This window comes from Somniosus microcephalus, unplaced genomic scaffold (assembly GCF_052327205.1).
Source record: "Somniosus microcephalus isolate GS21.2 unplaced genomic scaffold, FLI_Smic_1.0 unresolved_chr9, whole genome shotgun sequence".
In the NCBI taxonomy this organism is placed as follows: Eukaryota; Metazoa; Chordata; class Chondrichthyes; order Squaliformes; family Somniosidae; genus Somniosus; species Somniosus microcephalus.
Genome location: NW_028225187.1, coordinates 37,441,554 through 37,453,638, shown reverse-complemented (window position 1 = coordinate 37,453,638; position 12,085 = coordinate 37,441,554). Strand labels below are relative to the sequence as shown.

Here is a 12,085-nt window from a genome sequence, read left to right as displayed (position 1 = left end):
ATATTTGGCCCAGAAATTCGGGTCCCCACAGATGAGTACGCTCGGGGTACTCACCCGTAGGCCCAATGGAAGTGCCGATTTCGTTCATGCACTGCGCATGCACAAGAAACCGGAACTTCCGTTCCCTTAAAGGAAAGGGTTCAGAGGTGGAAGGCGTGCGCTGGAGAGGCAGCGCGTGCGGATCGAACTTACATTTTTTTTTGCAGGTTTCTCCGGGAGGGTAAGTGTCCAGAAGTTAAACTTTTAAAAACAGGCGCAAGGCCTGCTTTTAACAAGGTAAGTGGTGAATTAATTACAATTAAAACATTTTTTCCACAGGTTTATTATTTTTAAATACTGTAAAGAAAGATAAGTTTATTTATAGCCCCATTAGAAAATGTAATTCATTTTTTCAAAAATTTAAATTATTGTTTAAAATAGTTATTTTATGCAATTTATAGTTATTTTAAAAGTGTGATTTAAAAACAAAATATTTGAAGTTTTAGTGATGTTTTGGGGCTTATAGTATTTATAGGTTTGACAGCTCTTCCTGTCAAACTTATGAATGAAGCATTCCCTGCTACCATTGGCTCTCCATGGCCCACATGATCCCAGGGGACGCATCGAACAAACTGCGCCCCTGGGATACGCGAGCACTGCGTGCCGGCAGTTGGAGGAGGCCCAGGATCGGAATCCCACGCGGGCCCACAGCTTAACGGCCGGCGCACCAGGTAAGTGCAGGTCGGGGGCTTGCACCCGCGGGAAGCCCCCGACCTGAATTTCAGGGCCATTTTAATTGTCATTTTTATAATGGCCCATATTTTCCAATCACAGCATCCCTGGGATCTCGTGGGCCTTGGGGAGCCAATCGCAGGAGGGAATCTCCCTTCATGCAATTCACAGGAAGACCTGTCAAATATATGAATTGAGATCAATGAAAAAACATAGCAAAACTTTAAATAATGTTATTTTAAAAAACACATTTTTAAAATGACTTGAAATTACAATAAATTAAGCATTTTAAACAAAATAATAATTTTTTGAAAGAACTAATTCAAGTTTTTTACAGGGCTACATATAAACTAACATTTTTTTAAAAAGTATTTTAAAATGATAAATCAGTGAAATGTTTTTTTCTTTTTTGAACTCTTATCCTGGTAAAAGCAGGTCTTACTCCTGCGGGTACACAGCGCATACCCACCCGTAGGAATCAGAATATCTGGTCCAATAAAACTAGCCTGTATATTTGAAGGATTTTTTCATATCTCTATCTCATCATACCAGGCAGCATCACAGTGAATTTGCGTTGCGCCATCTTTAACGTGTCAATTTCATTCAATGTGTGATCTCCTTACTTGGATGGATCACAGATAGTCCGAGTTGGCCTTCCACGCCCATCAGACCATGCAGAAAATGGAGGAGTGCCCAAGTTAAAAATCAGAAGATATCGATGGGCGAGATATTCGACTGCTGATTAAGACGGGCGGCATATCCGATACCGACGCTTTCGTACCTCTGCCCTGGGAATATTCTCAGCCGCAGACTGGTTCATGTATTATTAATCTTTTGCACAGTTCTCTTGGTGGAGACAGACACAAGAACTGTGGTGCACCCTATCAGGCAGCACTGAATGTATGCAGAGACCATTCCCTGGTATGTTTGCTGCTGATGCACAGCGCTCAAAGCGAATGGAAATCAAATTCAGGAGCTTTCTGGCGTTTCAACGCTTATGAAGAAACAGCGTTAAATAACGCTTCCAGCTCTTAATTCGTGACCATTATTTCTGGATAACAGGCGGAGGGGTTCAGCCTCTGCAGGCTATGCAGAACTAATGGGAACTTTAAGCCAGCAGATAACAGAACGATCCCCAGTTAACAGCTGCAGCGAAATATGTATGTCTCAGTTCGATTTTAAAGGGAATTGGTCATCTATATTTACAATATATGAGCGAACGAGACAGACATTGAGATACAAGAACACACAACCTCATTTTGAAATGTGTTGGTCCCTACCTGTCTCCATAATCGGGACATCTTTTCTGAATGGCGAATTTATCGAACGTCCTGCAACATCTGTTTGATATCGACAACTGTAATTTCCCACAAAGCCTTTGCTTCGGGTATTTATGTTGAAGGTCACATTCCGCTCATCGCCAGTCACAGTGCGAGCCTGTACATGGTTTATTTTCTGATCTTTGTACAATAGAAATGTACCCCCTCTTGAGCGAATGTCGCCTTTGCAGGAAATGCCAACATTTTCCCCATTTGAAACTGCACCGGAATGTGGGTCCATGTAGAATGTCGGCTCCGGGAGTTCATCTGTATCAAAAATACCGCATGAAATTGTGTGTCAAAAGTTTACTCAATAACATATCAGGACACTTTTGTGAAAATGGAACAAAATCTGTCGCCTTCATTCCAATGCATACTTCGCTTTTTATTATTATTTCAAGGAAAGGACAGATGGGACACAGGGTGAACCAGAATGTGCTGATTTTTTCTATTATGCAAGTTATTTAATTCAGTCTTTATTTTTCTGCTTTCAATAATCACCTTTGGTTAGCCGCTTCCTGAACATCTCCATTCAATCTACAAAACCCGACCTTCTTTTGGCTCAACGCTTTAAATGACCTCCCATTCCCAGGCCGACGTTCCATTTATCTGATTCTGTTGGAACTCGGATTAATCGGCTTCTGAAAGGTTTTCATGTATAGTTCATTCAGTACACAGCAAATAAATGCTGTTGGCATCATTGGAGAGAGAATGAGAGAGAGAGCGAGAGAGTGATTTCACTTAGCAACAGCCAGTGTTCAAGATTGATGTTTATTGTATTGCCTTAATATAAACATCCCATCAACTAACCTTTTCGGGTCCCCACGGGTAAGTATGCGCTGGATACTCATGCGTAGGCCCAACGGAAGTGCCGGTTTCGTGCATGCACCGGAAACTGGAACTTCCATTCCCTTGAAGGAAGGAGTTCGGAGGTCAAACGCATGCGCCAGAGAGGCAGCGTGTATGCATGGAAATTCTGTTTTTTTCCAGGTTGCTCAGGAGTGTAAGTCTCCAGCAGCTATGCTTATAACAAGCAGACATAAGGCCTGGTTTTAACAAAGAAAGTGGTGAATTATGTAAAATTAAAACATTTTTTCCACAGGTTTATTATTTTTAAATACTTTAAAGAAAGGTAAGTTTAATTTTAGCCCCGTTAAAAATTGTAATTAATTTTTTTTTAATTAAAATTATTGTTTAAATTAGTTAATTTATGTAATTTATAATTATTTAAAAATGTGATTTTAAAAAATGTATTTGAAGTTTTAGTTAGGTTTTGGGGCTGATCTCTTTTCATAGATTTGACAGGTCTTCCTGTCAAATTGATGAATAGAGATTCCCTGCTACGATTGGCTCTCCATGGCCCACGTGATCCCAGGATACGCTTTGAATTAACTGCACCCCTGGGATATGCAAGGACTGCACGCCGGCAGCTGGAGGAGGCCCAGGATCGGGATCCCACGCGGGCCCACAGCACAATGGCAGGCATGCTAGGTGAGTGCAGGTCGGGGGCTTGCACCCGCGGGAAGCCTCTGACCCGAATTTCTGGCCCAATTGCAAACTAAGCAATGGGATGTTAATCTACGAGAAGTGTAAACTTGTGTGCATACAAGGCGTCTGAATTACAGTGCAAAGACCAGTAACTACTGAATATTGATGTATGAGAAATGTCAACATGTGTGGGTATGAATCTGCTGATGGAATGTGCATTGACTGGACAATACAGAATGTTGATGTACGAGCAACAAGATCTGAAAAGCACTGCCTGAAAGGGTGGTGGAGGCAGACCCAATCATGGCTTTCAAAATGGAATTGGATAAGTACCTGAAGGGAAAAAAATGGCAGGGCTATGGAGAAATTGCGGGAGGAGCGGGAATAGCTGAAATGCTCTTGAAGAGAGCTGGCATGGGCTCGACAAGCCGAATGACCTCCTTCTGTGCTGTAACCAATCTAAGGTTCTATTGTGAAATAATATAACCTTGTAGAACAGTTATATAAAATTAATGTTAATAGTGTATGTACTAAACCTGTTAATAGAAAAAAAAATCGTGTGTGAATCTTAAGTTGAGTTATTGTCACCGGATAACCCTTTGCTGTGCTGGTAACCATTAAGAAATCCGCTCACACCATGTAAAGAGGTTGGGTTTGAAAACTAACATCAAAGGTCCAATATAACTGCAGCGCAAGTGTCCTTCTGTTCCACTGGATCGTTTGATTGCTGAGTAAGCACAAATTGTTCTAATCCCATTGGGAGAATAGGTTTTGTTAACATACCTCGAATAATTATCTGAATAGTGTTGCTCGGTCTTGAAGATCTCCATTGTTCATTCTCTGAGTGTAGACATACACATGAGTAACGATTTTGATAGCCATGATCTGCGATGAATTCACAAGCGGTATAACATTGTCCTTCAGGAGCTTCCAGTTCCGTGAATAAACCTTGCCTTCGGTAATAACGGTTCATTGTGAGGGGACACTGACAGCGACAAGTCATAGTTACTGTCTCTCCATCTAAAATGACTTCATATGGTGGATTCACAGTGAAGATTTGCTTCGATAAATCATCTGAGGAAAGCACAGTGAAAAGAGTTTAAGCACCGAAAAGCTTCAATCAATTAACATCAATATCACTGCAATAACCTAAGTTCAACCTGCCCTTTACCAATGTATGCCCCCGCACTGAAATGGTAAATGTGTCAGGAGATAGCGAGCTCTCCGCTTTGTAGATCATTGGAATTAATGTGCAATTTTTAAATTGCTGTAACAGTGACATGATGTTTCAAACAACACAACAGGAAAGTGCAACAGCAGTCATATTAGAAACGGGTAAATTAGGTGGATTAGCGCCTCCCGTTAGCGCCCACAGGGGCATACCAGATTGTTTTAACTGCACCCCGCTCCCTGGTGGTCTAGCAGGGCCCCGATATGTGCGGCGCTAGATTCCACCCTATTAATCAGGGGAGGAACCCTGCAATGAGGCAGCGGTATGCTCCAACGCACGTGATGCTGTTGCACATAGCCACCCGATCATCCGTTATGGCAGCCCAAGAAGGAGGTGGGGCTCTTCCAGTCGCTCTCCACATTCTGCTTGGGACACTACTAATGAATTTCCGGCGGAGTGGCGCTAACATTTACGGGGCGCAAAAATTAGCGCCGGCGACTTTGGCATCCCGAAAGGGTCGCCAACCAATTGATCCACCCAAATACTGAATATCAGGCGCTGTGTATTACGGGCGGCTGATCCGATGCTGCCCGTTTTGCGCCCCGCCCGAGATGAATGTTGAGCCCTATCTAATAATAGTGATGGACAGTGTTAATAAATACAATTTTACAAAACGCGTACAAGCCGTGATCGCCATTCAAATAAGTGCAATTTTTTTTTTTGAATATCAGAATTTAAGAAACAATTGCGGGATGTTGCACAACACTTCCTGCATTAGATCAGTGCGCCCTGGAGTTAAACGACATTCCAACTATGAAGTATTAATTTCGGCTAACTGATGACTATATTAATGAATTGACTATTCATTTTAATGTCGCATACATACATTTTATTTTCTGTCCGAACAACGCCTGGAAATGAACTGAAAGAAAAAAAATGAATCAATGAAAAGTTTTTGCCTATCAATAACCGGTTGACTTGTCGCATTAACCAACTGCTCCCAGAGCTCGCATGTTATCACTTCCGAAATTGCCATCAGATTTTCTTTCCCAGAATTAGGTGTACCTTTGTAATTCAGTACAGGTATGGCACAAAATTCAAATTGAATCAAAATTATCAGACAACAACAAGCATAATTATACTACTACATAATTAAACAGATCGTATACACCGAGAAAAACATTTTGAAATGCCACTTTGTGTTTCGTAGTTGATATAAATGTTAATACATCTTGTTCTAGACTGTTGCAAAAAGAGATAGTTGCAAAGAAAGAAAGAGAAAGTAAGAAATAGAGAATGAGCACAAGAAAGAAACAAACAAAGGAAGAGAGAAAAATAAATTAAAAAGCAATAAATAACGAAAGAGATAGAAACAAAGAAAGAATGAATGAAAGAATGAAAGTATGAAAGAAAGAATGAAAGTCAGGTAGATAAAGAGATTGATGCATACATCGAGATAGTCATATTGACAGAAAGAAAGAACCAAAGAAAGAAAGAGCAAATAAGAAAGAAAGAAGGAAATAAAGGAGAAAAAAGAAAGAAAAAAGGAGATGGTAAGAAGGAAGGAAAGAAAGAAAAAGAAAAAAGAAAGAAGAAGGAAAGAATGAAAAAAGATAGAAAGAAAAAAGAAAGAAAGAAACAAGGAAAGAGGGAATGATCGACAGAAGAAAAAGAGGGAAAGAAGGAAAGAAAAACTAAGAAGAAGAAAGAAAGAAAGAAAGAAAAACATTGTCAGGTAGATAAAGAGATTGATGGATACATCGAGGTAATCAAGTGAACAGAAAGAAAGAAAGAAAGATAGTCAGGGGGATAAAGAGATTGACGGATACATCGAGATAATCACGTAAACAGAAAGAATGAAATAGAGAATGAGCAAAGGAAAAAGATAGAAAGAAAGAAACAGAGAAAGTGCGAAAGAACAACAGAAAGAAAGACGGAAAGAAGGAAAGAAAGAAAAAGAAAGAATCAGAAGGAAGGAAAGAAGGAGGGAGTTAAAGATCATAAGAAACATAAGAACATAAGTACCAGGAGCAGGAATCGGCCAATCGGCCCTTCGAGCCGGCTCCGCCATTCAATAAGATCATGGCTGATCCAATCTTGCCCTCAACTCCACTTTCCCGCTCTCTCCCCATACCCATTGGCTCCCCTGTATTTCAAATGTCTGTCAATCTCCGCCTTGAATATATTCAATGACTCCGCCTCCACAGCTCTCTGGGGTAGAGAATTCTAAAGATTCACGACCCTCTGAGAGAAGAAATTCCTCCTCATTTCCGTCTAAAATGGGCGACCCCTTATTCTGAAACTATGCCCCCTAGTTCTAGATACCCCCATTAGGGGAAACATCCTCTCAGCATCCAACATGGCAATCCCACTCAGAATCTTATATGTTTCAATAAGATCACCTCTCATTCTTCTAAACTCCAATGGGTATAGGCCCAACCTCCTCAAACATTTGTCAAGAGAGAATGAAAGAAAGAAAGAAAGAAAGAAAGAGAGAGAGAGAGAGAGAGAGTTAAAGTTTTAGGTGTATAAATGTAATGAGAAGTAGCAGATATTAGAGATGAAGAGCATTTATAATAAATATCCGCCCCCCTTGGGAGTCTAACTACCTTCCGTCTGCCACATTGCCGATCCAGGACAAGCCTCTGCACTTTGAACAGGGCAAGCCTCCGAACCACATGAGTCCCTGGGATACATGGTCCTCCTCGCATTTTGTAGTGGAGAGAACCAGGATCGCAATCCTCGGCACCTACAGAGCCAACAGGTTAATGCGTAGATTTTTCCTGATCGGAGACATCCGCACGCACAAAGCCACCGATCGGAAATACAGGGCCAATGTGTCTTTGACGTATGTCTATAGCAGCCTCACATACCTTCTGCTTTCTTCCTTTAATAAGCTTTTAGATTGTACGGTAAGATTGTCCAGATCATGAGAAACATCTGTGCGATTTATATTATAAGCTACTAGAGCACATCATCCAGTTTGTATCCTGTGAATTGCTACTTCATGTATTTAAAATGTCAAAGAAATGTCGAATATGATCAAATATGCACTTTAGAGAAAAAACAGCTGTGTGCTGAACCCTGTGTCGGCAGTTCCTCATTTCAAGCAATAAAGATCTTCGAGTAGTTAATGTTACCAGACAGTACACCCATGGCCACTGATCACAAGAGCAACTGCGAGAGTAAGCATGTTCTAATTAGATTCGTGCACACTGTTCGGATCTTCCAAAATACCGAGATATTGTGTTTTGTTAATTGCCTTTGTTATTGATTTGGAGATAATGGATATGACAGGAACGTTGCTGTAGTAACCGAGATTTCAACACAGACTGAAGTCACTTATTAGGGCACTGGGTTAACATTAGTCAAGTTGTCATAAAAAGGAATGGATAACTTCTCTTATTCTTTATGTTGGATTGTAGTAGGGATTTGGGAGGGTAGACTATCCAAAAGTGGAGAGAGGGAAGGAGGCAGAACAACAGGAGGGCACGGTCATGGAGGGATAGCAAGAAAAGTAAAAGGGGAGAGAAAGTGGAAAAAGAAATGAACGGCTCGGGTCCAGACTGCCAGTCAAATAGCTCACGGGAATAGACACAGGGGAACAACCTGTGGAATAGTGCAAAAGGTGATAGATGCACACATCGATATAGACACAGAGCAATAAATAAACAGAGAGAAAGGGAGAGAGAAAGAGAGAGTGAAAGAGAGAGAGAAAGAGAGAAAGAAAGAGAAAGAAAGATTGAAAGTTTGAAAGAAAGAAAGATTGAAAGAAAGATTGAAAGAAAGATTGAAAGAAAGAAAGAAAGATTGAAGGAAAGATTGAAAGAAAGTTTGAAAGATTGAAAGAAAGATTGAAAGAAAGATTGAAAGAAAGAAAGAAAGATTGAAAGAAAGATTGAAAGAAAGATTGAAAGAAAGACAGAAATATTGAAAGAAAGATTGAAAGAAAGATTGAAAGAAAGAAAGATTGAAAGAAAGAAAGATTGAAAGAAAGATTGAAAAAAAGAAAGATTGAAAGAAAGAAAGATTGAAAGAAAGATTGAAAGAAAGATTGAAAGAAAGATAGATTGAAAGAAAGATTGAAAGAAAGATTGAAAGAAAAATAGATTGAAAGAAAGATTGAAAGAAAGATTGAAAGAAAGAAAGATTGAAAGAAAGATTGAAAGAAAGAAAGATTGAAAGAAAGATTGAAAGAAAGTTTGAAAGAAAGAAAGATTGAAAGAAAGAAAGATTGAAAGAAAGATTGAAAGAAAGATTGAAAGATTGAAAGAAAGAAAGAAAGATTGAAAGAATGAGAAGGAAAGAGTGGTAGAAAGAAATGAAGAAAGAAAAAAGAAAGAGGAGAAAGAACGAAAGAAAGATAGAAAGAAAGTAAGAAAGAATGACAGAAGAGAGAGAAAGAAAAAGAGGAATGGTAGAAAGAAAGTAAATAAGAAAGAAAGAGGGAGAAAGAAAGAAAGAGGGAAGTAAAGAAAGAGGCACAGAAGGAAAGAGAGAGTGAAAGAAATAAAGAAAGAAGGAAAGAAAGAAAAAGAGAGTGTAAGAAAGAAAAAACAACGAGATAGTGAGGCAGATAGATAAAACAAAACACTGTGATCCTGGAATCCTGAAATACAAACAGGAAATTCAGGAAACACTCAGCAGGTCAGGCAGTATCTGTGGAGAGTGAAACAGAGTTAACGATTCAGGTCGATAATTGAAATGAGAACTAGAAGATATTAGAGATGAGGTGCTTTTAAAATAAGAGCAGGGACTGGGAACAACTCCCAGAAACCTCTTTCGCACACTTCCACCATCAGCCCTTCCCTCCCAGAAACAATTTCCGACCACCAACCGCACCCGTGGGAGTCTACCTACTATCTTCCGCCTCATTCCCGAACCAGGTTAAGCTTCTCCACCTTGTTAGATTTTCCACGATTCCTTTACCTGTTGCTGTTCTACTGTAACCATTAAAAATCCTTCGCACCCAATATGTGTTTGTAGACTTGCAACATTAGCACTCCCATTTGCCTTACACCATCATCCATTTTGTCACTGAATCACTCATGTCCTCCAATCTATCACAGACTGCCTCCTTTTATTAATTTCCCGTCGACTTTATCCTGGCACTTTATATTCTTAAAAGCTGCTCATCACTAACAACTTCCAGTTCTGATGAAAGTTCTTTGAACTGAAACAATAACTCTACTCTCTCTCCACAGTTGATGCCTGACCTTCTGAGTGTGTCCAGCACTTACTGTTTGAAGTAAGTTAGATAGACAATGTGTCTTTGAATTAGTGATACAGCAGCCACACATACCCTGCCCTTACTTCCTTTAATCCGCTTTTAAAACTGTACGAGAACAGTGTCCAGATCTTGAGAAACGTCTGTGTGATTTATTGTTAAGCTACCAGAGCACATCATCCAGTTTGTAACCTGTGAATTGCTCGCCCACCTTTTAACAATTACAAATACAGGTCGAGTTTGACCGACTAAGCTCATTAGAAAAAAAAACAGCAGCGAGCAATGCCCTGTGTAGACTGTTCCTCAATTCAAACAGTTTGCGTAACTCTCTATTTCAACTTTTCATTGAAATAAAAATCTTCGAGGTGTTAAAATTAACAGACACTAGAATCATACTCACCGATCCCAAGAAGAACTGAGAGAGTATACATGTTCTAATTAGATTCGTGCACAATTTTCGGATCCTCCAAAGGACCGAGATAGTTTTCTTTCTTAATATCCTTATTCATTGGTTTGGACATAACGGATATGATGTGGCTGTTGCTGTAGTAACCGAGATTGCAACACAGATATCACGTTAATCAAGTTGGTACTAAAGGAACGAATAATCTTCTTCTTCTTCTTCATAGGCAGTCCCTCGGAACCGAGGATGACTTTCTTCCACAATAAAACTGAGCTCGCAGGTGACTGATGAGTCCAATGCAGGACCTACAGTCTCTGTCACAGGTGGGGCAGACAGTGGTTGAAGGCACGGGTGGGTAGGGTGCTTGGGTGGACGTGCGCTCCTTGATCTTGCTCCCGGCGAAGGGACTCGAGGTGTTCGGTGCCGTCCCGGATGCTTCTCCTCCACTTTGTGCGGTCTTGGGCCAGGGATTCCCAGGTGTCAGTAGGGATGTTGCTCTGTTTCAAGTAGGCTTTGAAGGTGTCCTTGAAGCGTTTCCTCTGCCCACCTGGGGCTCTCTTGCCGTGCCGGAGCTCCGATTAGAGCACTTATTTTGAAAGTCTCGTATCGGGCATGCGGACAATGTGACCCATCCATCGGAGCTGATCCAGCATGGTCAAAGCTTCGATGCTGGGGCTGTTGGCCTGAGCGAGAATACTGACGTTGGTGCGCCTATCCTGCCAAAGGATTTGCAGGATCTTGTGGAGGAACAGTTGGTGGTACCTCTCCAGTGTTTTGAGGTGCCTGATGTACATTGTCCATGTCTCTGAGGCGTGCAGCAGGGCGGGTATCAATGCTGCTCTGTAGACCATGAGCTTAGTGTCAGGTTTGAGGTCCTGGTCTTCAAACACTCTCTTCCTGACCTGTCAGCTCATATAATTACTACACACTCATTCTGAACATGAATTTGACATGTTACACCAGTGTGTGTGTGTGTGTTTAATATATTGATTTACCAGGAGAGATTACACAAATTAGGATTGTATGTCCTAAAATTTAGAAGGTGAGGGTGTGATCTGTTCGATGTTTTCAAGATAGCAAGGGGAACAGATAGGATAGATAGAGATAAACGATTTCCGCTGGTTAGGGATTCCTTGACTAGGTGGCATAGTCTTAAAATTAGAGCCAGACCTATCAGGAGTGAAAATATGAAATTGCAAAATTTTACACACAAATGCTGGTCGAAGATTGAAACTATCTCTCGCAAACGGCAATTGTTGCTAGATCAATTGTTAATTTTAAATCGGAGATTGATAGCTTTCCGTTAACCAAAGGAATTAAGGGATATGGGCCAAAGGCGGGTTTGTGGAAATAAATCGCAGATAAACCATGATCTCAATGAATGGCAGAACAGGCTTGAGGGTCTGAATGGCCTCCTTTTCCTATATACCTATATATAAGCCTGTAGCTCATATTAAACAATGTATTGAAACAATCATCTACAATGACAGTGCGTTTTAGGCAATCACATATAACTTACCGGCGCCTCTCTGAAGACCTTTCAATATTAAACATCTTGTTTCAATGATAAAGGACTGAAAACCATAATTTAAAAAATCAGAGACTTTTCTAGGATCGCAGAGAGAAGCTCAGAAGGATTAATTTCTATTCCAGATTATGTTAATTGTATGTTGACGTTATCTTAATATATTTGCATATATATGTACATATTATTACATTTAATTGCTAAACACACAACAATGCTGTTTATTTCTCTGTACAACAAT

The 12,085-nt window shown here is 40.3% G+C and overlaps 1 protein-coding gene across 1 annotated transcript in view; it reads right to left on the bottom strand.

Moving 5' to 3' along the window:
• The window catches only part of LOC147085079 (immunoglobulin superfamily member 1-like), a 153,554-nt gene that overhangs the window by 13,807 nt on the left and 127,662 nt on the right, over positions 1–12,085 (bottom strand). The window contains exons 4-5 of the mRNA XM_085979424.1: positions 4,302–4,592; positions 1,992–2,297 (exon numbers count right to left, since the gene is read on the bottom strand). Of these exons, the coding sequence (XP_085835550.1) occupies positions 1,992–2,297; positions 4,302–4,592 (597 nt within the window). The remainder of the gene's footprint in view (positions 1–1,991; positions 2,298–4,301; positions 4,593–12,085) is intronic.